We start from the raw sequence: 26,949 nt of genomic DNA on the forward strand, positions 1-26,949 counted from the left end.
TTTTCTCCTTTTATTAACCAAAACCTGCATAGGAATTTCAGGAATTACATTATAAACTGTTAAATCAGATAATCAGATTAGATTTAAAACTGTGCATCCCACATCTGGCCAACAGCAGTTATCATCCTGAACTGCAAGTAGAGTTTTGAAAACTTTGACCTGCCTTTGATTTCTACACTACCCTTCACCTAAAATCCCCAAACTCGTATTTTCCGAACCCAAGCGTTTCCAAGGTGCGAGACGAGCCCAGACCAAGTAAAAAAACCTGTCCCTAATTCTGGAACACAACCACACCTAAAAGGCCCGTAAACAGGAAACAGCCTTGAGTTGTAAAGTGTTATACATATCTCAAGGTAGCCAGCTATTATTTCGGCAGTAGGAAGGGAAGGCAAGAACTCACTTCCGTCGCAGTGGATGCCTGTCCATTGACACCGTGAGCGCACAGAATGCTTGGATTTGGAGTGAAGCATTTTATCGTACAGGAAAAGCAAGCAAATACCATTGGTAATCAATGCTAGCAAGGTGCTTTGAAGGTAAAAGTTCAAATTCTGCCCATAGTCACACAGGTGGATGAAGAAATTTTTCTTTTTACCTGGTCGTATAGGCAATCTGTCTCGCAATCTGTGCATCAATACAAAATCACATCTACCTTCACGCGACATGTAAGGTGGCAAAGGTGAGCGTTATCATAATTACATCCCAGTCAACATTTACACTTTGTCGTGAAAAATGCATCACAGCTAAAACCAACGCACTGCTTTTGTAAATCAACACCTGAACTAGGCAAACTATAAAAGCACGCTTTGGTTTGGCATGCTAGTTACCTAAGAACTACAAAAACATATTCATGCTGAATATAAGTACTATTTCCAAATAACAGCTGACTCACAAAGTACCCTGGTGATATGTCTGCAGAAAATAAGCAGATGACTCATGTCTGTAAATTCCTGAAAGTACCAATAGACCCCTTGCTTAGTCATCTTTTGCTTGGATGCTGGGTTCATGAGCTCTGTAAACTATAATGAGGGATCTAGCTCTTAGTAGGACTCTCTCTCCCTTTTTTCCTCTCTTCTAAGCAGCGCAAATTATCTCCCTAAAAATAACTTCATCTACGTAAGTGAGTCACTTCAAGTAGCAAGCTTATACAAGTCATGCAGTTAAGCAGTAATATTTGGTTATGAAGGTAGAAATCTTGCTGTCAAACTCAGATTTAAAATGAAAATTATGTCAGAGGAAGTCCCATTTACCCCTTCTCTCACAGAAATAGAAACATTTCCTTTGGAAAATTTAAACAATTAGCTCATTCAGGAAAGTAAAGCTTTCTATTTCAGATCCATGCTCAAAGTAATTTAATACTGATGGTTTCTTACTTTGGCTTTCCTAAGCATCACACTGTTAATTTAAGAGGAGCTCAAAGACGCGGGCTGGAGAAAGAAGCCAATGCCATAGTGAAACACTGCTGTCCCCTGTGTTACAATTTACAGATCATTTTTTAAAAGTCAAGTTTTAGAAAGCCATAGTGCGGGGAAAATCACGTCTTTATGAAAGCTCTACATGAGCAGAACTTGGAGGGCTGTTTTGGGTAATTAAGCATTGAGTAAATTCTTCGGCGATTGAACCCTAATTTTCCCACACAGCTCATAAGAAAGCAAAAGAAAAAGGACTTGCTTGTTGAGAATGAGTCATGTTGTAAAGAAACTTAATTACAGTTTATAAATAGTCAAAGTTGCTCTCTTTTTGAAACGTAAGAAACCATCGAGAAGTAACACACAAATTTGCTTCTCTTGACTTAGTTAGCATTTAATGCATACATATATTCAAAACATGGTTATCTTAAAGCCAAAATCCTGATTCATTAATAACTAAAATCCTGTGCAATGAATCAGTAAGGTTTAATTGTTCATTTTCTTAAAGAATGACCATCTGAGACCTGGAACAGGTTACCTAGTTTGTTAAGCTTATGTCAACAGCTACAGAGTTGATTTCGACAGTCTCACTAACTTTAATCTTTAGCATCTAATTTTACAGCTTTTTGAACAGGGTATGAAGGGAAAGGATGTCTCGACAAAGGCATATACCAGCGCTGCCACAGGGTTTCTGAAGGAAAAACGCTCAGAAGAAAAAGGCAGGTTTACCACAGTGCTCCCCTCCTTGCCTCCAAGTACAGTAGAGAACAGACGGGGAAAACAAAACCCTGCTTGAAATGCATGCTGACCATGCAAATATTTCAAAGTACGTAGATGGTAATATTTCCAAAAACTTCCATATACTGTTCCCCTGTTCTAGAGAAAAGGTTTTTTCATCCTTTGTATGGCACTGGATAAATCTAGGTATTTGTTTTCACAGAAGTCAACATTTACTCACGGAATGTTACGCACCGTTTTAATGCTTGGATGATACTATACCGGTTATCTTATTAACCTTCAGGATGCTTGAATCTGCTGCAGTTTATAGCACCTGTAGTTTGTTTTGCACTCATAAACACTGGCTGATCCGGATATTTTACTGCTGAGATTTCGACTTCTGCAAGATTTCATGGCCTGTGCAACTTTAATTCAATCTCTGCTTGCTTTATGGAGCAGCCTTCAAACACAAGATAACACCGTATTCTTTCCAGCTCAGTTCCCAGCCTGGACAGAGCTGGCCAAAGGAGAGACTATTCTGGTTTGCCCCATCTGACAGCTTCTACCACTCTGCATTTATCTACTGCACAACACTGAAGCCTTGCGCTGATTAAATACGTATTCGTTTCTGCACGAGCTTTTCAATGTGATGATTCTAATCATCGTAAGAGATGACGATAGCTACATAAAATACTAAAAAAATTGTTTCACGGCACCTTCATGAGTTGAAAGGCTATTTAGGGATTCTGGACTGGGAACGAATGAACAAGGCAGGGACAGTCAACCTGTCTACTGAGTGCCAGCCTGTGGGACCCAATTCTTCTGAGACTTAATAGTAGATAATACTTTATATAGCCAAACACAACACCCTCCAACATTGACTGCGACAGTAGGTACTTCAGAATCAATGATTACTGGACACATTTTTGAAAAATTTTGTTTAAATTACTGCACCGGAAAAAACAAGAAGGGTACAGGAAAGATGTGCCAAACCCAAATCTCCAGAGAACACTGAAAAATCTTTGCCTGATACTATCCGTTCTCTTCCCGAACTCCCCTGACTCACTGCTTACTTATCATCCAACTTTGGCCAGAGACTGCCCCTGCATCCAAATGCTTCTGATGAAGTCAGTCATGGAAACAGGAAATACAAATCCCAGGCTCCAGAACTGCCTCTTTTTAGTATACATTCATCATCCTTTTGCCTGTTCTTTTTTTGGTTCAGTAAATTTCACATTCTCTCTGCCTTTACTTGCAACTGAGCTCACACTGCTGGGAAAAACAACTTGTGGATTTGAATGCGCTGCCTCAAACTGAAAAGTTCCTTGAACTCGGAGCTCACCAGTTTTCCTGATGTGTTAGTGTGGAGGAGACCCACGTGAATTTACAATGCAACTCAGTGGCAACACAGATACCGTATCATATAATGCTTCTTACATATCTATCAAGGTCTATTTTAACAAGAAAATTTCAAGTGGATTTTCTGACACGACTTTTCCTATGGGAAAGCTGTTCCAGACAGCCTGTACGACGGGTGAAAAATCTTCACCTAACTTCAAGGGAAAACAGCTATCTTCAGTTTTTACACAGAAATTCCAGTACAGAACGCCTTTCAGGAATCGTATTGATCACTGTCTCCACTGAGAAACCTGAATAGATTCAGCCACAAGTATTTTGGGGACTGTAGTGGCTGGCACAAATCTCTGCAGGGCAGGATTTCAGGCTATTTTGCCTAGTGAATCTTTCCTCGACTCTTGTGTGCTGAAGGCCTTTAGCCTACGTTCTGCTGGCAAAAAATGAAAGGGCGAATTTGGCTCAGAACACACAGAATTACAAAATGCCACAGCTATCCTGCAATGGTGCGGGATGATGTAGTCTTGCAAGAATGAGAGAGCAAGGATGACAAATAACATATCAATGGCATTAGTGTGGGATTTTAGGTTAACAGAGCACAGTCATAGGAATCTGAATGTGTTAAATATTATTAGGGCTAACATCCCGTCTCGAGAAAAACAGGTTCTTTGCAGGAAGATGCTATTTTGAAACCAACATTTCAAAATTTCAAATGTGAAATGAAAAGCTGTTTATGGAATTTTATCTGCAACACTTACAGCACTTTGGGTGCGTTGGTAATCCCAGCTGGTTTTGAAATAATTAAGTCTGCCCTTGCTGTAGGAAATATCCACCCCATTGGCAAAGTCAACACTTACGTAGTAAATTAGTAAGGTGACATATACAAAATAAATAAATGCTATGAAAAAGTACTATGTCCTTTTGAAAGTACTGGTAAGTACTATGAAAAAAGACAACTGTTTTTTTCTTAACTGCATCAGTTGATATATCAACTGAATGTACAATATTAATCAATGGAAGATAAACACTGAAGTGTGATTGTAATAATGGAAAAATGGCAATATTTGGGATTATGAAAATTTACGTGAATATATGAAATTTACAGCTCCTTGTTTTGTATTGGGAAATGGGTCTGGCAACAGCATAACTCAGTAAGGAGCCAGTCCTGCAACTGCATTTGTATAATTGATCCTTGTAACAAAACATGATCTTCTTGACCTTTGACAGCAAGTATAATATTCAAGAATGGGAAGGGAGCCCACTGAGATGTTCAGAAGATAAGGTTATTAGAAAGTCATTAGGAAGAACTCAGCTGGAATAAGAAAGGCAGAAAATGCTGAGGAACCTTTTCTTTAGCAGAGGTTTAAGGCACCACCTCCAGAATGCGAGGCTGCTGACAGCAATTACTGAAAATGCTGGCAAATGCCCCGTTTGCAGTAACTTTGGTGAAGTTCTTTGTCACATTAAGGAATACTTGAAGGAATCTAATTTTCCTTATTTTTTTCCTTCTTCTGTCTTTAATTGGATAGGAATGTCTTTCAGTTATTGTCAGTCCAGGCTAGATCTGAAATAAGAATTTGTTCTTTTTTAAAAATTTTTGCACCAACAGTATGCACCTTTCCTTAACGTGTCCTGTGACAACGTCACATCTCTGGAAATGGCCAACTTCAAAGTCTCAGATACAGAAGCGGTAATGGAGACAATGACTTGTGATGGACTGAACTGTTCTGACACATTACAGAGAGCAGATTTGTTTACTTGTGGATTTCAATGAGACTAGAATAAATTTATCACTTTTAGTTTTCTTTGGTTTGGTTTGTTAGTTGTTTGTTTGGTTTTTTTTTAAATATAAAGTATGTAACCCATTTTTATTTGAAAAGGACTGCATGACATACACTACCGTATCTATCTTGTGGTCCTCCTTCCACTGATAATGGGAACTACAATATAGTCCAGGCACTAATGGCAACTAGATTTATGATTACTATTGTTTTGATTTTCTTTCACCATAGACAGTTGATACAGTTGTAAAAATATCCCGTCTTTATCATAACGTGCATCTTTCTTTTTAAGTACCCTATCCTTCATATAAAAACAGCATTTTAAAAAAATGTGCCAAAAATAGTTTAAATACCTTAAGTTACAGTCATGTGCTGCAGACAGAGTATCTATAATTCTTTGTTTAGTCTTACAGAGGAACTAAGTAACAGATCAAATCAAGATATTCTTCAAGGAGTTTCCAGCTATGTGGTCAAAGACCATAAAAAAAGTGATGTAATTTAACCCAAAAAACTGCTTTATAATGCCTTCTTGCTTTGGAGTGTCATCACCCACCTCAACTAAGTCATACTCTTTTGGACTTCTACAGCAAGACTGGACTACCTCCTAAAAATATCCCGTTGAATATCTAATAATCCTACATTGAGCCCAAAGAAGTGACGTAATGGCCTCCCAGGTCTTTTCTTTCTCTAATGCCTGTAACCGTGATTATTTTAATTAAGAGAAAGGCTTTTTATTTTTACCTCACTAGCTTCAGCTAGTGACATCTATTTAGTTTTATTTTTACTTCAAATTCTCAAAGATCTTCATTCCCTCCCCCTTCCGTTTTTATTTCCTTTTATTGTTTCTGCTGTAACAGTTTCTATAGTAACTTCTCTAAGTGCTGATGAGATTGATGCTACTAAAAGCTGCTTCTTCTCTATCTGAATTGCTTCAAGCTTGTACTTTAAACACTGTTGCAGTTGTTATGGGCATAAAAAAGCACGCTGTGCCCTTTCTTGGCACAGGCTGGTGACCATTGCACGTTACTGGTGGAGAAAAGGTGAAAACTCTTTCTCTGCTTTCCCAGTACAGAGACACGCTGCTAAAAGCTGAGAAGTTCTGTGTTACTTTCCAGCAGGACTGGAAGACTTTTACAGCACGTTTTTACCTGAAAAGCAGCTGTGCAAAAACATCGCCTTCTCTCACTGATACTTCATTAAGCTTATGAGGCCTGCAAGTAAATTCTTTTTCCTGTTTTAAATGCTGCCTGAGATTTGAAAGGAAACTGATTTATTTCATTCTCATCTGTGATCAGCTTGACATTATCCTGCAGGTCAAGAGGACCCTTTGCTGACACACACGGTATCCTGTTCTTTCAAGCTTTCAGGCTTACAGCTTTCACATGACAACGCAGTGTAATCCTGCCCAACCCAACCAGACAATTAAGCCACGCCAGGTATTTTTGAAGCTAAACTGAAATCTACTGCAACATAGGCCCATTGCTTCCTCCCAGTCCTGAGCGTTAGAATTTATCACTTCTGCCCTTGAAGCCACCTTTCACACTTCTCAAGGCTTACCCCTCCGGTGTCTTTTCAAGACCTAAAGAACCAGTTTGTCGAACATATTCTTTTAAGCCATGTTTTTTAGACTACCAGTCATTTTTGATGCTCTCTTGTGAATACTCCATTTGAGGATGAAGCTGAGACAAATAGCAGGATCACAACCCTAAGCTTCAGGGAGCGGACTTTGGGCTGTTCAGGGATCTTGCTCCTCCCATGGAAGAATCCTATGCGATAACGGTCCTGGAAAGAAGAGGGGTCCATGATTACCTCCTCCAAGCTCAAGAATGGTCTGTCCTAACAAGCAGAAAGCCAACCACAGGAGGAGGCCTATGTGGATGAACACAGAGCTCCTGACAAAACTCAAACATGAAAAGGAAGCACATGAGATGTGGATACTCTCTGAGACCGGGTTGGGAATGTCAAAGCTCACCCGGAGTTGAATCTGCCAAGGGGAGTTAAGGACAACAAGATGGGCTACTACAGGAACAGCAACAGCAAAAAGAGGACTAGGGAAAACATGGGACTGCTGCTGAATGGGGTGGGGGAACTGGTGACAAAGGAGACGAAAAAGCAGCTTAAGCACTCCCTCCTTCCCCCATTTGAACATTTAAGCATCTTTGTGACCAGTTCCTAACTCTAAACCAAGGTGTATTTCTTATTATTCAGAAGTCAGTTATATTTATCTAACTCATAAAAGGCATGCAACAGTCACCTTTGTGTGCCATTGCTGTGTCACCTATGGATTCTTAGAAAAAGTTTGATTTGGTGACAAAGTAATTGTCATTGGGTAGAAAGAGGAAGCAGGCAGGGAAGAAGGATTCAGAAAATCTTTCTTTTCTTGATGCAGCTCTTATTTCTAGAAATTTCATATCTCTAATAATCCTGTGATGTTCTGTATCAACCTGTTTTTATCGGAAAGCATTGCCTCATATCGAGCCCAGGACTGATCCATGCGAAATCCATGCTCATCATCTCCTTTCCAGACCGAAAACAAAATATTTGCTTTTTACTTGCTACTGTGAGCAATTTTCAACTTACTGTATCTCACACCTCTAACGTAGTTCTTACCTTAGAGAAAAATGACCTGTGAATGCCATGTGAGACAACATCAAAATGTGTAGACATAAGACACAGTAAGAAGAAAGAGTATCATAATCTGTATAAAAGTCCCAACTTTGTCAATGACTTTTTGTGACCTAATTACTTTTTTCAAAACCTGATTGGATAAAATAGGATTATATCACTCCTCTATCTCAGGCATCTTTTCTGAGAATTTGTTAGTTATCTGCCATATACTTGGGCACACAGTAGCTGTACTCTATTAGATAAGAAAAAGCAACAGTTCACTTTTCTGAAAAGTGCAATTCTATAAGAAGTTATTACAAAGCCTTTCGGACCATTAGTTAAAGCACTCATAGTTCCTGGAAGAACATCAATTAATGTCTACAGCAACATACTACAGTTTTAAAGGTATGGCAAATATATGCATTTCTGAGAAATTAAAAAGGTAACATCCGCAGCAAAGTGACACTTAATAATACTTTGCCAGTTCATCCATGTCAGGCCATCATAAAATACTTGTAAAATGTAATTTTTACCACAACAGCTGTTTCCTGTTTGTTGCTGTTCACACCAAGTTTTACAAATTGCTTTGTGTCCATTCTCCCTTTTTTATCAGAATTATAAATATGAACCTCAAACTAGTTCATAGAGAGTAACATGACTCCAAAATGAACACAGAGAAACAGAAAAACAGGAAAAGAAAACCTCTATTTTCAGGTTCACTTGCATCTATTATGAATACCTGAACACGGAAAAATCTCATTCAGCTCACACACAAGTAAATATCCAGGACGGAATCAAAGGAACACGATGTTTAACGTACTCTTAATGACAAAAATTAAACTATCGGCTTTCAATACAAATTTCAAACTAAACTAGCTGGCAGAGTCCCTTAGAAATAAAGAAGAAAAATATGCAACGAAGAAAAAATGATCAGCAAAGGGCTAATTAATTTTCCAAATGCTGCAATTCAGTCCTAGGATTAGCCCCTGCCTATGCCTAGTTAAGTGCAGAACCGTGAGCCTGTGACTCAGGCTACTTTTCCATCACGCTGCCCGATCCCCAGCACTGCAGCCTATCTGCAGCTGTCATTTGACTTCAGTTACGCTATATGCACCTCACTACACAGGGAACATCAGAGAAGACTTTGCTTTGTGGTGATTAAAACAATGTACAAAGTTTTGAACTGCTCAGGGTATGTTTTGCTGTAGGCAGAACGACATGCGCTCAAGAACTTTCAAGACCAGATTCAAGGAAATACATGGTACTGACTAAAAGTAAGTACTGAGAGAGTCAGAGGAAAAGACTGCCTCGTGACGGACACTCATCTGCTTACTGAACAGTCAAAAAAATTACTCCCAAGCATAAGATCCAAAAGGCTTTTTGACTTCTGCCAGCCAGTTTTACATCACTGGGGCTTTGTTAATCGCCAGTTTCTCATTTAGGAATGAAATGACATTCCTATACAATCTTTGCAGATTTTTTTTGATCAGCATTGAACTTCTCATACTAGACAGCTGAAACATTTATTTTATTATGCTTGACATTTCTGCTGAACTATCTTACTTTCCTAATGCTACCAGACATCACTCCATTCTCCTATACGTTGTTATTCACACTGTCATGTCCTCTCTTTTTCCTTCTCCCTTAGTTTTCACAGTCATAAATTCCCATTTTCATTTAAGGAACAATGAGAAGAATAAAATAAAAGCACTATGTAAGGATCATTAGATAAAACCTCACAGAAGAGATCAAATGTAAAAATCCCACTCAACACTTGGCCCTGTTTTAAGAAAGGGCTCAGGCAGACAACAGTTTATTTTTCCATACCTTTTCTTGAAGAGACTTCTCATTCATAATCAGCCTAACTTCCCTGAAGAAGTAGCGCCAATGCGATCTTAATTTCCTCCAAAGACTTTTGTCCTGGAATTTTAAGTGTTAATTGTGATGACTGCCAGGAACTGATACTGATGAAGAAGAGCAGCTTTCAAAGGCTATCTTCTTTCCAGCTTCCAAAAGGTATGTGAGCAAGTCTTCCATGACAGAAAATTGAAAACAAAAAAATCTCTAAAACTACCAACCCACTCAACTGGTTATTCATACTCCAGTAGCACACAGGAGTCATTGAGCATATTCCAACCAAATTAAATACTGTATCAAAACAAGAAACACTAGCTACTTCTCACGTTTACATTTAACAAGATCTATAGGTCCTAAATAACAGAGGTTTCTACGGCCAAAACTAGAGGCAGAGAAAGGTCTACTGAAATAGCTACAGGAATGTTTACACAAAACGGCCTCATGTTCTGTGTTCCAAATTGCTCAGATAATAAAAATGTGTAAGAAATATTTGTTTATCTCAGTGACTGTGGAGTTATTGTGGTAGGCATGTGATTTTTCAAATAGGAATCTGCAGAAGCAATTTCAAAAAGAACAAGTACAATCTTAGATGAAGGAAAATACCTTTGCCTTCTCACATAAGCTCTTCTAAACCCAAACAGCAAACACTAAGTGATCAGACACACATTCATCTAGGAAAAATCTTCCATTTAAGCCTTTACCAAACCTCCTTGCTAGCCATTTACTACCACGAAGTCTAACTTGTTTATTTAAACAGCTGCAGGAGGAATAGACGAAGGGGCTGACGAATGCTCATTAGCTCTGTTGACTTTCCAGAGGTGAGGCAATCTCCTTTAAAGGACAGGTAGCATCTTAAACTACACCACGTTCCTGAAAAATTAACATTTACCAAAATTCTACAGATTATTGTTGCTCTACTGCGTGATTAAAACCATATCTGAAGCTTAATGAGTTATTTCTGCTTAGAAAGGGAATCAATAGAACAAATTACTTCTTCAATGCAATTTTGTTTACTTACAGTGAGTGGGCACACAGTCCTCTTTCTCTGAACGCTACTGGAATAAACTGCACTTTCTCCGCACAGTAGTGTAAACTTGTCTTCCCAGCTACTAATGGTCTTTCCCAAAATGTCCTATTTTTCCCCCCCTCCTCCCAGGCTTCATCTGACAAACACAGCTACGAAAAATTCTTTGTTTGTGTCTTTATTTTCCAAGTTGCTTTCTGAGGCTGTGGACAGATGTGCTAATCCAGATCCAAAAGAGGTTTATGCGCGTGAACCCCAATTGTTTAGCTCAGGTCTTCAATTCAAACCACACCGGCTGACTGCACTGGCGCACATTGCTCTGCTGACAAATGGATGCAGATAGCAATATCCAAACAGGAATGCATCAGAAGCTGGCACTGATGACTTCCACCAAAACCCCCTGAATCTAGAAGCCGGTTTTCACCCAAAGCCTAATACTCATAGGTATAACCTCCTACGACCCAGTTAATGCTCTAGGCCCCTTGCTTGCTTCTCTCTCCTGTATAAAACCCTCCTTCTTGCTGAGATGCTGCCTATTTTTTCTCTGATAGAGGTAACCACATAACTGCACAGATAGGTAAGAGGGTGGACAAAAAGCTACTTCAGTTGGCACTCCCATTGCAAGAAAGCTCGTTAATTAAACTTTAGCCTTTATACGACCAGCATTTTGGACCTCTCGGGTCACTGGTATCACCCAGCAGAGAAGCTAAAACCCCGTACAGCTAGCTACGGGCAGTGTCAGCAAGTGTTCCCACCAACTCCACCTAAGTCTGAGGTCCCATAAGAACGTTAAGACACAAATGCTGACAGCTTCCAACATTCTCCACCCACTGAAATATTGTTCAATGCAACAAAAACCTTCTTAGTTTAATATCTCTCCTTTTCAAGGGGTCTTAAACAAGTTAACGACTAACACAAGCAGTGCTTCATTTGCTACTGCAACCGGTCTGCCGTCTGCCAATCTCCTTTATGCTGATTACCTAAAAATCTTGTAAGATACAAACTAATCTTTGAAAAGCTTACATGCAGGTTGCTTTGGAGTCCTATTGTTGTGTCCATACCAATAACGCTACTTAATTCTTAATTGTGCACAGATAATGTAACTTATGTTTATATTTATATATGGTATAAATACACAGATTGCATGCGAGAACAAGAATGTGAAGAAATATGTCTCCAAAACCTAATTGTATCTGATTTCTAAACAAGAAGAGAAAGAAATCAGGAGTATATCGAAGTTTACTTACAAAGCTTCGTACTGTAAGCAGTATCAATATCAAAAGCACTAAGCCTGATTAACGATTTCCTCTTCCATGCGGATGCATGAACTTCTCTGAATGCTGTCTTCTGTCATATATTTGAAAGCACTTGATCAATTTTTAGAACTAAACCACTAAAGCAACAGTTCCTTTGACTGCTCTTTGATCTAATATAATAACTTCAGCAGCTACATTAATCTAATGATTAAGGTTGCAATTAGGTAGCTCTTCTGTGTTCCAAGGGAGAGCGGGGAGACTTTGCTCTTCACTCTGTAACTACTGCACAAATAATTTTTTTTAGCAAGTGAAATTGTTCTGTGTTTATTGGGCTTTGGCAATCCAGAACTACTTTGCCATTTCTGTTCTCTTATCCTTAATTCAGTTTACTCAATAAAACTATTCTGAGTAATTTCATTTTACTTCTAACGTGTTTTGCTTCATAATTTACAAAAAAGATTGTAACTTTGAATGCAAATAGTTGCAAAAAGACCCCAAAGTTATTTTTGAAATCTCTGAATGCATCTTTTAAAGGAAATACAGCTCACGTTAGGGTTTATATATCTCACAATCTCAAGTAAACCTACAATTTTAACCAAAATTAAGATGGCAGTAAAATTTACTATGATTCCTTTAATTTGATTTGCCATGGTGCTTACTGTATGCTGACCTATTTATTCTCCTCTGAATACTTTCTCTGCGTACTATAGTAAATATATAAAGTAGAACAGTTTTGAACTTATGGGTATCTCTCCCAGACATTTTATTAGACGCTTGCTAAATATTCAACCATAATATACATAGTTATGTCAGTGGTTAAGAGATGAAAGCCTACATTACTTCACTCAGGAAATGAAGTGCAGGTTTCAATCCTTTCATTGCAATATCCTTCGGTGCATGGAACATAAATGTTTTTGCAGTGGATTGTTCAACAAGCGGGTGATGCAATGGCTTACACAGCTAAGCCACTGTATGATTTCTAAGGCCACAGGGTTAATACATAGTGATAAACTATTCAGTTATAATTGCAGCTTTCGTGCCAGCTAAATTGAGCACTGTGAATATTACACAGTCAAAACCTACTCTGTTATTTAACAGAAATTTGAATTTTGATTCCTCTGAAATCTAACTGCTTCAACATCTATGAAGTTATATTATCCCACGGCAAAAATCAAATCCACAGGAATTCTAACACCAATAAAATTAAGCCAAACGTACTGAGGAGTAAGAAAGGTAGGAAATCTTCAAGAAGGTTGTACGTAAAGAAGCAACATCTCATAGAAGACAATCACCCAGTGAACAATCCTCAATTGTAGTTGAAGAGTAAGTAAAGATGTAGTAAGGACAGTATTTCAAAAAAGATCAGTTTTATTTCTTTTTTACACAATGTAAATGATATTAATATGATGGAAGTTTTTTAGTTTCAGGTTTGAGTTTTCTAGACCTCTTATGGTCATTACTGTCCGGAGATCTTAGGCGATAAAAAGGGATCAGCAAGACCGTTTTTTATGATCTCCAATGCAACACAGGGTGAAGGACTTCTCTGAACAACAGCAATCCCCATTTCTTGCTTTAAAAACTCTGGGACAAATTTCTATGACATCATTTAGACATCATTAGCTTTCCACACGAAAAGCTAGCCCACAATCAAAATGACGTAATCTGAAATATTCCAGTGCTAGAGTGCTAACAACCACCAACGTTGCAGCTGCCCAGATTGCATTATAATTATTTTAAACAAAGATGAGAAGTTTAGCAATCAAAAATAAAGGGTAACATGACTGAATTTCCCCAGATCAAAATATCTTTGATACCTGTGAAATTCGCCTTACCATAGGGAAAAATAATAACTGCTATTTAAGTTATCAAGTATAAAGCAGTAACAAAGCCACACTTACTAATTTCTAAATGCAGTAATTCCTATACATTTATTTTAGAATGCCTTTTTGAAAGTAATACAATCTTGATTTAAAAATTTCAAATGACAGCAAATCTAGCTACGTACCGTAGCAAACTGTTAGTTTTGATTACACAGTTTCAGTCTAGGAATAACTTTTGGCTCCTAATGACAGTATAGTATTACTTCTCAGTCAATATATTTCCCTACACTGAAGTGTGTTTACAATCACTATCAATGCATTAATTCCTGACAATTACACAAGATTTTAGGTATTCCCAGGTTATGTACAGGATTGGTCCTCATTATTGACACTTTTGAAAGGACGAGTTACAACTCGTTAAACTTGAAGTTACCAGAAAAACTTCCCAGGATGCTTTTGGCGTTCTGTAAGGCAGAGAGCACGCTATCAATGTGGTTCCCCTCTCCCTCTCCAACTACAATCAGGATTTTGTGTTTTCAAAGTGTCATGGCCACATCAAAAATACATTAAGCACTGGATAAAAATAGCTAAAACATTTAAATTGTTTCCTGTAATTGTATTTTTTCCCTTTTGAACTTGTATCTTCAAGAGGATAGACATTCATGCCTGAGGCAAAGAGTTACTCACTGTGAACAAGGAAGCAAAAATCTTTCCACATCAGCAACAGAGTAAGCTTTGTGAAACCTTCTGCATCATATTCCACCACACCACTATCAACAAAAAATACAAAAAAAATGAATACAATTTTTACCTACCATTCATTCCAATACTGAACAACAAATATGTAAATTCTGTATTACAGGGACTGGCTTTTGTTTGTTTGTTCACAAACTTCCAGTATTTGCTTTATTTATTAACAGTTACAAAAAAAATTAGATGAAACTTTTAATCTTAATAATCTTCTTATTTATGCTGTGGTGAGTTTCTTAAGAAAGGCCATATTCAGTTTATATAAATACACTTTAGAATGAAAGGAGACCTGCTAATGCTTCTGCAGTCTAAATTCATAACAACTGTACACACACAAATTCCCTGTATGTTGCTTAGATTAAGATAGTTTATTGACTCTGTAGTAAGTGACAGGGTAAAATTGAAAATGTTCAGACTGAGAAGAGTTTAAATTTGAAAATTCAAGAGAGTATATATAAAAAAAGCAAAACATGAGAGCATACAAAAAATTAAAGACAGAAGACTTGTTCAGTAGATGGATCAAAAGTTTCACCCATCAGGAGCTGGTATTCTCTAGAAGTCTCAAGCAGTATCACAAGCACACTCGGGCCATTTCTATACTGTACTTTTCTCAGAAGAAAAAGAAATATCTTGTTTTCATAAGGATTGAGTTTGCATCGACTCTCTATCTACTCATATGTCCAATTCAAGTCATTATTATCTGTCTAGAGTTGTGTAAAATTTGGGTGCATGCTAGAAGCCACCTGTCTTCCTACCCTTAACTTGAGAGACCTGAGATTTGAAGTGCTTCCGAATATCCATGTCATTCAGCATCACCACTCGAAGCGGAAACCTGCTCTTTGCAATGAGGTAAAGCACTGCTGGTGAGGCAACCGCTGTCACATCGGCTCCTGGACTCTCACTCAAGTCAGTATTTAGGTGAGAACCCAAAGTGCCTACCCTTCACAGTGCCAAGGTACTCTTCATTAGTTGATTTGTGAAGCTAATGCGTCATCATGCCAGGCCACGGACCTTTGAACTGCAGGAATTCAATATGACCTGACAGCCCATTCTCTCTGGAGACAAGATACTGCTCGGCGGTGGGAGCACCTGATCTCCCAGTCCTGCCTTCGTGCCGAGCAGCGGTTTCTGGTCCTGCAAGGCTTGGAACCATATCCACATCCCCATCCTCCCACCTCAGTCACTGCCTATTACTGTAAGACCCCTCCAGTCATTTAAATGAGCACATTTCTTTTGCACGGAGAAAATCCCTACTGTCCTTTTCCCATCATCAGCTATTTTCTAGTGAAATCGGATTGGCAACTGGCACAGAAGTGAAGTAACGCTGAAATTCATTCCAGTTCCGCTACAGAGAGATTATGTATACACATCATTCTGTGAAAAATGACCAGATTTCATCTTATCCAGTGGACAGCAGTCACACAACCAAAGACCAAGGGCAGAAAACAACACTTTCCCCCATGCTACAGAAAATAATGCATCAAAATAAAACTTACGTTCCAAAGTGACTCAGGAAAGCTGCAATATACTCTCTTCTCTTATGGTATCCCTGAATAACATATTGTACCTTAAAAAAGAAAGAAAGAAACGAATCCAGAGTTATAAAAAGATAAAAAAAAGCCAGCGCTCCCAATTTGTCATATATTCCTTGTTCAGGAAGATTTATGTTTGACACGGTAGTAGTTCTGAATCCTACATTTAGCTTGCATGATTCCCCTGAAGAATCCTAGACTCCCTTGAAAACAAACAGTGGATCTTGCACACAGAAAGTCTTGTAAAGAAATCCCTTCACTCACTTTGGAGTGAAACTTAGTCTTTCACAATATATTGAAGCGCTCTTTAACTGCACAAGATAAAGAGTGAAGAAAAGAAATGCGCGACCTTGCCTCGCTGAAGTTGAGCAGGAAGCTGCAATAGGCAAATCATAATTACCTGAACTGACAGTTGGTTAAGTGTCAAAATAACATTCTGGTTACAAAAGAGAAGAAAAAAAATAATATATATTTCACAACTGATCTTGTGTGTTTTCTGAAGACTGCACCTCCAACAAAATCTTCTTAAGACTAAGCTCTCTTGGTGGTTTCGTGCTGACTCAGGGAGCCACCTACTCAACTGCGAGCATCAATTTCTGAGGCATTCTGGGTTTTGAAAGACTTCCATCCTGGCACAGACAAAATCCAACAATGCTAAACTTGGAAGACTTAAGGCAAAATTCTTCTCACACCATGTATGTTTTCTTATTGATTTGAATGGGATTACTTAGCAGAACAGTGTGAACAGGGTTTGACCCATAACAGAAACAATGCGTGTGTTGTCAGGCCAGGAGAGCATCTGGTTTACTACTGGTTCCTCCAAGTACTTAACGGTATGGTTCCATATATGATTCCCTGTATAAATCCCCTTGCCTTCCAGAATGAAAACTACCATTTTAAAAGCCTTTTTTCCCCACCAAACATAAAAAGAGCACGAAGAATATTTTTCTTGGCTATGGTAATACTGGAGTTCCTTGGCTGGCAAACGCTTTCCTAAATTTTCTGAAAAAGCCTTGATACGATCATTGCTGAGAGCTATCATGTACCCCTTAAAGTTAAATTCTATTTATAAACTGAGACTTATTTCATTTTATAAAAAAACCCCACAATTATTTTGAAGGCTTTGTGTGGAATCTGAAATGTTATTTTGGGAAAAGGAAAACATATGATAAGTTTGCTTAAGGAACTTTGTTTAAGAAAGGATAAAAAAAGTCCTGTATACTTGCAGATTTTAAAAACAGAAAGTAATTTTCACAGAAAACCACAACAAAAACAACTCTAAAGATAGATTCCAATATAATTATGGAAACACATTTTGCAGAACTTTTTCTAAAAGATAAAATTATTTTCCTTGTTTGGACAAATTAAGGTAAAAATAATATAAAAATACAAATAAGAGGTCTGTAATAGGCAGATTCCTTGATGTTGGCCTGTAAGCTTTCTTTTGAAAATTACACTTAAATAAAGGAGAAGCTTTCAAAATAATATACTGACTCTTTTTTGTTTAAACAGTAAGCTAAGCAGAACAAAACCTTTTCAGCAACCTTAAGTAGCTATTACTGTATAAACACCCAAACAGACTGCTGATTCAGTTCATCTGGATGAAACATCTTGAGAAGAAAATCACTGAAAGCACTCAAAACCTACAGTGATTACTATGGTATGAGAACTTAGATATCTTCCAACTGGAAAAATAATATGCAAACTACACATTTGTATTTACTTGCAAAATAGTAGGCTACAATGCAGTGTTGTACTATAAAATAACATTTTATCCCAAATCATAACATGTCACAGTAAAAAAATTCCGCTCCAAGATCTGATCCCAAGCATGGTTGTTTATCTAAGAGAGTCATTACATTTAATGCCCTGTTTAGGTGCTCAACTCTTATCAAGAAGGTATTCCTTCCGTAGTTCACCTTAAGTGAACTTAAGTCCCTGCTTGGACTACCTTGGCAGAAGAAAAACTGTCTATGGAAATGCTATAGTGTGTTACTACAACACAGTACAGCACATAAGGGAATGGATAATGGAGTTCTCTTTATTAACTTACCTTGTTTGTCAGCAGCTGGCATACTTGGGGTACATAGTCGATAAGACAACCTCCACCAGGAAAGGCTGGGATATGAAGGGCAGATGATCCTCCAAGCGCACTAGAAATAGAAGTTAATTTAACAGTACATTACACGTACAGTCCCTGGGATTTGAAAGTGATTTGTACAGTGTCCTCTTCCCTACGCTTAAAGTCAGAGGGCTATGATTGAGGAAGTGTATTTTATGCTGTGGCGATATAAAAAGTATTGAGTGATATCATCTATAAAAACAGGTTACACCACGATCTATTGTAATTCAACAACTTTAATCAAGAGTAACACTAATGCGAAGCATTCTTGCAGGAAATAGCTTTTTCGTTGTAAACAGTTCTATTTCTTGTCCCTCATCAATAAGATGGGAAGCACTGTAGTTAAGATTATCTTGTTATAGCTGGAGGAGAGGACTTTGAGTCTTGAATTATTCAAATTGCCACCATCAGTCAAACTGGCTAAGAATAATGACAATAATTTGGACTGAGGAGTAATGGATGGCCAGATGCACATCAGCCATGCTATTTACTCCAGTTCTGGCCCCCCCAAAACAAGACAGACGTTAACCTACTAGATCAACGGGGCAGTGGGCCAGAAAGATTGTTAGGTAAATGATGTAATGGGGGATACTGAAAGAAATGGGTTTTTTCAGTCTTAAGAGAAGGTTGGAGAGGGGGCAATATTTGAAGTGGGGAGTTGAAAGTATATTGCTATTGAAGGCACATTGATGGAATCTATGGAATCTAATCTAATGGAAAAATACAGAGAAGATGGAGCCAGAGTCTTCTCGGAAGTGCACAGTGACAGGACGAAAGGCAACACAGACATGTCGCAACAAAGGAAGTTCTGGTTAGCTATTAGGAAAAACGTTTTCACAATGAGAGTAATCACATACTGGAAGACAGGCCCAGAGGGGCTGGGGAATCTCAGTCCTCAGAGGTGCTTAAAGCTCAGCTGAACAACTGCCATAAGCAACCTGACCTAAGCTGGCCCTGCTCCGCGGAGGGGCTTGGCCAGATAACCTCCAGAGGTTCCCTCTAGTCTACATTGTTTTATGATTATATTCTCTGATTCTATCATTTTGTTCATGCCCAGAAGGAAATAATACAAACAAAGATATTAACTCTGTCCATGCAAAGACTGGAAATCTGAATGGTAGAAATCCACAGAAATAAGGTAACTTCGGAGATGTATTTCATCACAGAATCATAGAATATCAGGTTGGAAAGGACCTCAAGGATCACCTGTTCCAACCTTTCCTGGAAAAAGCAGGGTCTAGACAACATGGCCCAGCACCTTGTGCCACTATTTAGGCACCTTTATCAATTGCCTTTATCACAGGAAGGAAGATTGAAGCATGCCCGCTATTGCTGAGGATAATGGCTTCTTTGGTATGGAAAGATCTAGCATTTTTTATTTAAATCAGGTTATATAAAGCAACAACCAGCTAAAGTCCACGCTACTTTCTTTAAACAGTACTAACCTAAATCTTTCTTATAGTCTTTTACCAATCAAAAGGGGTATGAACTTGCATTACACACTGTGGCTTACATCATTCACTAAGCATCTAGAACCTTGTTGGGTACAATTAAAAAGCTTCAAAAGCTGAATTACTTTGTGGCCTCCTGTTTACATGCTGTTTCCATGAAAGATTAAACTGGCTGGAAAGAAGGTTCTTCTCTACAAACTAAGGCTCTTATTCTTCAACAGGACCTGCCCTTGTATTTTCCTCAATACTTGATAAGCTATCACTTTGGTAGGTACAAAGGTCTACAATCATACATCCCTTTGAAGGAACAGAGCCTATATAAATCAAAAAAACCAAATTCATAATGAGGTATATGGAAATCTGCTACTCAGGCAAAACAGTCTGGGTTCAGCAGACTGTTCACCACATGGAACAGTTCTGCAGGTCTGGATTTTGCATATGCAACGATGAAAGAAAAAAGTCTTGAGTACACCACAGCTACATAAGAAAAAAAAACAAACAAACTTTTCCAGCAGAAGTAAGACTTGAACAGGATTCTTTTTTTTTTTTTTTTTTTAACAGAATTCAGTTTCCTTGCTGCTACCCCCTTAATAAAACTACTCACATGGGAATATAATTTTGCTACTTCCGGATGTTAAAAACAGTGAAGCATGACTATTAGATCATTACTAAGTTGGAATATTTCTGAAACAGTGGTTTGCTCTTAGGAAATTGAAAGTACACTGGGTCCATCGGTCTTTAATGTTGGAGAACAAAAGACTTGTTCCTCCTAGTATGTTACAAGTGGGTTGTCACCCTTACTTTAATCCCTGGCTTTCAGTTTATTAAACTCCTTAAATGTTTATGTAAATATATCCATAAAAGCCTCCAATCTCATACCCAGAGCAAATGGTACTGTCTGTTTTGCATCCCGCCTTGCCTCATTTGCAACCAAATCCAAGTTCCCCCTCAGCACGGAGGTACCACCAGAGACACTCAGATGACTACAACAGGAATTACAGGCTCCTCTCAGTTACAACAGCAGGCATGAAATTAGGAGTAATCTCTAACATTTTTCATGGGCAAAAAAGCTTCCATGCCTGTATCATCGGCTTCCAATAGGTCTTCCAGACTGAATTATTATAATTTGTGAATAAAGGCTTTCCATTTCACCTGTATCCACTTTTGAAAGTAGTCAATCCATAAAAAACTTGTTGACATTATTGGGAATTCAACCCTTCTCAAATGAAAAACAGACTACTACAAGGTGTGGTTTCTGAGAAATAGGTCCCTCCACAGAAAGAAGGCTGGAATTTCTAGTATAATTATCCTCTGAAAACAGAATAAAGCTGTACAATATGTAATTTATGTTCGGTAGAAATAATTACGGGTAGGGAAAATTAAGAGTGGACAGGCATCTTTGTTCCCTCTACTGGGTCAGAGAATCTGCTTATTAAATATTTTAATACAGTACTGCATTTGCACAGGACCTTGCCTCTGACCATCTCAAAACTTTCTATAAGCATTCAGCAATTAAGGCTCATCTGCCTTATGAAACTGATATTTATCTTTCATTTTTATACACATAAGGAAGCTACTGCTCAGAGTTTGATTTGACTATGCTGTACTATGTCTCTGTTGTGCCAAAGGAACATACTTGCAGTACCTCACAATCATGACTCAGGGCAAGAGGCTATAATAATTCCTTTGACCCTGTAATAAACCTATAGTTGAAGAAAGAAGAGACTTACTCAACGTCAAATAAGAAGAACCTGTAAAAGGTGCAAGGAAATATGTGTAAAATGGAGAAAATTAGGCAAGGGAACGTCAGCATGCAGCTCAGTATCTAATGCTGCTTTTTGAGGTCCCTCAAAGCCCAATCAAAAGAAAAGGCACAGAAAAAGAAAAATGCCATAAGCAGCCTTTTATAGTCAAGGAAATTCTATTTGCTGAGAGATTCCACCAGTGCAAGCTAAAGACCCCTGCATGTCAGACCCGCTTTCCAGATAGCTCAGCCTCTTGGAGGATAGACCTTACACACCTCTGTTTGTGATTAAGCTTTCCTTCTTAGTCTTGCTGTTATACACTCCTCATAAAAACAACACATTTTTATACCCAGGAATAAAACCAACTGTAACGTCACACTATCAGGTTCGGTGATATTCATTGTATCAAGATGACAAAAAAAAAAAAATCAAACAAAAAACATCAAGAGATATGATGAGGAAGTTATTTTGTTTTTAAACACAGACAAATTAATTAATATTGCTACCCTACAGCTGCCAGAGTAATTCTAGTTTCAGCACAACCAACCCAATTGTGTTCGATTTTTAGACAATTTTTTCCAGTAACCTACTACTCTTTAAAGGCTAAAATTTTAACAGATTCTGATAGTGGCTTTCTATAATTTATCCTAATTCACAAAGCCACAGTCTTAGTGGATGTCATGCCATTAGGACTGCTACTGGATGAAGATAAATAGATGGTAGGTCTACCTATCTATGAGATAAGTTTGCACGAACACATTGGAATGCAGAGACTAAGATCTGTTGGACTCAGCATTTTATACACTTGCTGTTACTCTAAACCTACGCAGCTCTGCAAACCAACTTCGCACACCTCATTTTAAGAAGGACCAGAGACTCCTTTGCAGCAAGTTCCAGCCTTCCTGGCTTTCCACAGTGCCAGACACAATGCAGTTCTGATCCACAGTTTGTGAATTAAATTGGATTTTGTGAGGAACTCACTACTGAATTCAACAAGAGCAGCAATCGGCCTCCGTTAATAGCAGTTTTGTTCTGCGATATGCTGAAATACAAGTGCAGACTGCATCGCTGGAGTGTGGTTACATTTCTGCTGTTGACTGGTGCATTTCAAGTGACTTGCTCTGTCTGTCTCTCAATGGATCGTATTTATTCAGGCCCACATACAAAACGCAAAATTCTTTCCTATTTCTTGATAGCTCATAATTGCATTAAAATGTCTTTCTCAAGACATGATCCTTTAAAAAAACCAAAAGGGTACAGCATTAATTCACAGGTTTACCAGAAGTGACTGGTTTTGTTCTTGAGTACTTATGTGTAAAGAACCAGTTATTTCCCCTTCCTTAAAAACATCACTTCACTAGAAAAGAAGGTGGGTCCTTCCAAGTCCCAAGCTCAGGAAACTGGGTGGTTTGGCAAGGCAGACTTAGAGGAACAAAGGAAGATGCTCGTACTCCCATCCCTACCTCACCCCCTTCCCTACAACTCTCCCCATGCTGTCTTGGGCGTCTCTCGTTCCCCTGAACTGCTTTCATTCACTCCACCTCTTCCCTCCAATCCATTTTGCTTCCCCCTTTCTTGGAGCAGAAAAATGCAGGTTTCTCTATATTGCTGGGAAACTCCTGAGCTGAGTCTGAACAATGAGGATTACTTCAAACCATCCCCTACATCTTGTAAGGTCCTGCAAAAAATAAAAATATCACAGTTTATAAAGTTATGTGCTAACACAGGTTACAGTACTACAGTTAAGCACCAGTACACATGGAATACTGTCTATATATTTTGCTCTTGCTATATATATATATATCTATGTATGTATTTTGCCTTTACCTGTTACTATCCCCCATCTCCCAAAATTGCATAAGCTTTTCTTTGAAAGAAGCCTTACAAAGAATAGAACATCTATAGAAAAGTTCCCCGCTCTTAAAAGGGCGTACCTTGCCCAATGGCAGTTATTTTTGCTCCAAGGGAGGAAAGAGTAAAAAAATGTGTATTTGGAAAGGAGAGCCAGCACTGTAAGAAGAATCATACTTACCCCTGAACACAGTGTGAACGTAGCATTAAAGACCTTTATACTAAAAGAAAGTGGTACATAATACCCATTGCACTCAACAATGTTGCTAATCCAACGTATTCTTTCTACAAAACCCACATAAAACAGGGAAATGACAATTTCAATGGTTGTGAATGATACAGTTGAAGGTTCGTCTAGCTTTGAAAATGTAAATAAACAAAAAACTTGCCTCTGCATGGAAAGACTCTTTATATCAGTTTAAAATAACTAAGAGCTTTTCTCTCAGCGTGGTCAATGTTAAAACATGTTCAAATCTATGTACTAGTGATGGAAAGTAGACTTTAGACTTCACAGACTATAGCCCTTGCTTTTACCTGGATACACCCTTCTTAACTCTCGGTAAGTTTTCACCTGCCTTATTTTGAAACTGAAGCACGTTGCAGACCTACAAAAGCATTTAAAGGGTTTGTTACTCATGAAGGCTATAAGCAAGAGTAGCCTGAAGCATGTGGAAAGAAATTCCCTCTTTTCGCTCTTTTTTCCTGTTTTGAGAGTCATGTTATGGGCTTTGATCTCCTCTTTCTCCTTTGTTGCTGAAGTAAATAGTTGACTTTTTTTTTTTCTTCTGCAGTTTCATCACTTTAGTATATTACACCATTTGGCACAGGAGACATGAGGAACCACATCAAATAAAAGCACGTGACCACAAAAGCTGGCTTACCAACCATGATCCCAGATTTGCTGTCAAGTTTACCATTTTTCAGACTCGCTCGACCATAACCCCAAATCCCCCCTATCACACAAACAACGTGGTGCTTGGCAGAAGCCTTGGGATAGTGCTTCCATCAGTGATACAGAGCTTAACAGTAAAACAACAGAACATTACTCTTGTTACTGAAAAATCGGTCAGTCTAGGTTTGTGACAGTATTTTCTCCCCTTTCGAGCAATACTCCATTTAAAGCAAACGTAGTTAACATATTGCTTGTCCACTCAAGTCTACTACAAGGTAAAGCATGTCCAAAAAGAAAAAGCTTCCATTCTATTTTTAAAGAAACAATTTTTACTTACAGTTATTTCTACTTCAACATTGGTTAAACAAAAATATATGTTTTCAGCTAACAGATACAATCTGAGGTATCTACATTGTTGAGTGTACAGAAAAAAAATACAACCACAAATAGACCTAGAGGGAAAACTATGCCAAATATACTTATTTGGAGAAAGAATCCCAGTCAAACTCAGACTGAAGATCTGGCCATTAGAGCTGAAAGAATAATACCATCTTTTTTCCTTGACCTACTAGAGGTTCAGGGTAAATACCTCTAAGCACCTCCTGACCAGTGACTGGAAAAAAATACAAAATAATCACTGTAGAAAGCAAATACTAAAACCAAAATGTATTTCAGTTTCACAGACTCTGCAGAAAACTGCAAGTCAGACTTGCTGAGCTTTATTTGCAGCTCTTCTGCTGACTTCATATGTTCTGGCAAGTTATTGCAACCAGTCTGCTTCTCTGCTTGCCCACCTATAATGCTCAGACGCTGTAGTGAAGTACACTGAAGTTAAATAATATTCATAGAATAGTATAAAATCTGTGGGATGAAGTCATCTGTAAGTGCTAATGAATACTGCTTTGTTTGGATTATTCCAACTTCCGTATTCTGCTGCAGGTAAAGTTGTCAAAAAAGTGCTGTTTTCTATAACGCATTTCCCATTTTAAACAGAGTGACTAGACCAAGGAAAGACTTACATTAACTGTACAAATTCTGGATTCTACCAGACTGTAACCTAACAGACGTACACACAAATCATAGCTCAGCTGATCCAATATTGAAAGATTTACGGGGACAGGAGCTCTGTCCCCAGAATTCTACACCTCCTCGAGGAGAAAAAAAAACCACCAAGAAGCATGAGATTAATAGATAGCTAACCCTATAATTAAATTAGAATACACTTCTTTTCTTCACTTTCCTGGCCAGACTCAGAACTGGGAGGAGAAAGAACAGATACTCTTGCAGTATAAAGCTTTTCTTACTGATACTTGACAGGATAGAAGTCTGAAAATGCTAGTATTTCCTCTGTATTGGATAAATCAGGACTAAAGGGATTTTTCTTTTGCTTAACAGGTCTTTATATGCAGAAAGGTTCCGCATAAAGGGGACTGAGAGGTTTCCACTGACATGTGGAATGAGAGAAAACCTGGGCTGCCAGCGATGGAAAAGGGAGCTCTCCACCACCCTTAGACCTCGTGTTCCATGAAGAAACAAAACCACGCGAGGGTAACATTTATTACCCAGCTGATGTTACACAGCGGTAGCACGCGGTATACAAGCACTCTGCCTACAGCAGTCACCACATTGCTTTCGTCTCTGGGGAGGGGGGCTCACTGCCATACATTGATCTGTAGCTTACAACAGCCAGCCTGGGCCGGCAGGCAGCCCAGAAGAATCGATCGCCCTCTGGGACCTCCATCATACCTCAAGGTACAAACTTCAGGAAAAGTCCAAGCAAGTGCAATAGAAATCATCAGCGAGGCTTCAATGTGTGCAGTGGTCTAAAATACAGGTTAACTTAACCAGTGTCCACTATATCACTCTATAAACACTGCACAGTGCAGAAATTTTGGTCACTTATTCATTCTGCCAATATAAAACCAAAGTGAAAAGTATAAAAGCAATATATTTCAAAGTGATTAAAAAAACCCCTTATGCTTAAAATATAGAATTATTTTTCATAATACAGTATGAACAGGTTAAAAAAGAGAATATGAAAAGTTCCACAGGCTACCAAAAGAGTGTGATTCTCTCTTATAAGGCTCAAAAATTCTGACAAGTGTTGCTTTTGTGTTGTAATTTACCGTATTTACGTCCCCCCTCCGGTTTTCCACAAAAGGCCCCAATAGCAAGGTGTATTGCAAATGGAATATGCTCAGTCATTTGGGGCAAATAATAATGAGAATCCATAACAGATTACATAAGAACTGAATTTGAAGATGCTTTGTATGATCTCAGACAAGTAGTTTTGGTGCCCCCCCCCCCCCCCCCCCCCCCCCCAAATATAGCAGTTACTTAGCACAGTATTATTTAAGGAAAACAGTTATAAGAAGACCTGAACAAGTTGCTAGATGCCTCACAGTTTAAACAGGACAGCACGGTTCCTGTCCCAAAGAAGTTTCGCAGCCCAGTACCTCACACCACACAGCACAGTGAGGGCAGGAAAAGCAGGGGCTGAACGACAGGGGAGGAGGAGTACAGGTTGCAGCAAGGAAACTTAAGACTTACACACTTTACAATGGAGAAACATGTTTTCAAAGCATTTTGCTTGTTTCTTAAAGGAATCTTGGCAGCAAATTAAGAGAAATCCGAGTGAGAAGTGAAAAAAAGTCACAGAAGGGTTTCACAGAGAATTAAATGCAATGAGGAAATAACAGCCAAAAAAGCTCCCCAAACGATCAGAAAAAGTTGTAGGAAAGAACACCCAGACAAATGCAGCAGCAGCAAACATCACTGAACAAAA

At 38.4% G+C, this 26,949-nt stretch overlaps 1 protein-coding gene across 1 annotated transcript in view; it reads right to left on the reverse strand.

Moving 5' to 3' along the window:
- Window positions 1-26,949, reverse strand: part of BABAM2 (BRISC and BRCA1 A complex member 2) — a 177,260-nt gene that overhangs the window by 24,637 nt on the left and 125,674 nt on the right. The window contains exons 8-10 of the mRNA XM_074579678.1: window positions 18,157-18,256; window positions 16,068-16,138; window positions 14,509-14,591 (exon numbers count right to left, since the gene is read on the reverse strand). Of these exons, the coding sequence (XP_074435779.1) occupies window positions 14,509-14,591; window positions 16,068-16,138; window positions 18,157-18,256 (254 nt within the window). The remainder of the gene's footprint in view (window positions 1-14,508; window positions 14,592-16,067; window positions 16,139-18,156; window positions 18,257-26,949) is intronic.

Source organism: Larus michahellis, chromosome 3, assembly GCF_964199755.1.
Source record: "Larus michahellis chromosome 3, bLarMic1.1, whole genome shotgun sequence".
Lineage (NCBI taxonomy): Eukaryota > Metazoa > Chordata > Aves > Charadriiformes > Laridae > Larus > Larus michahellis.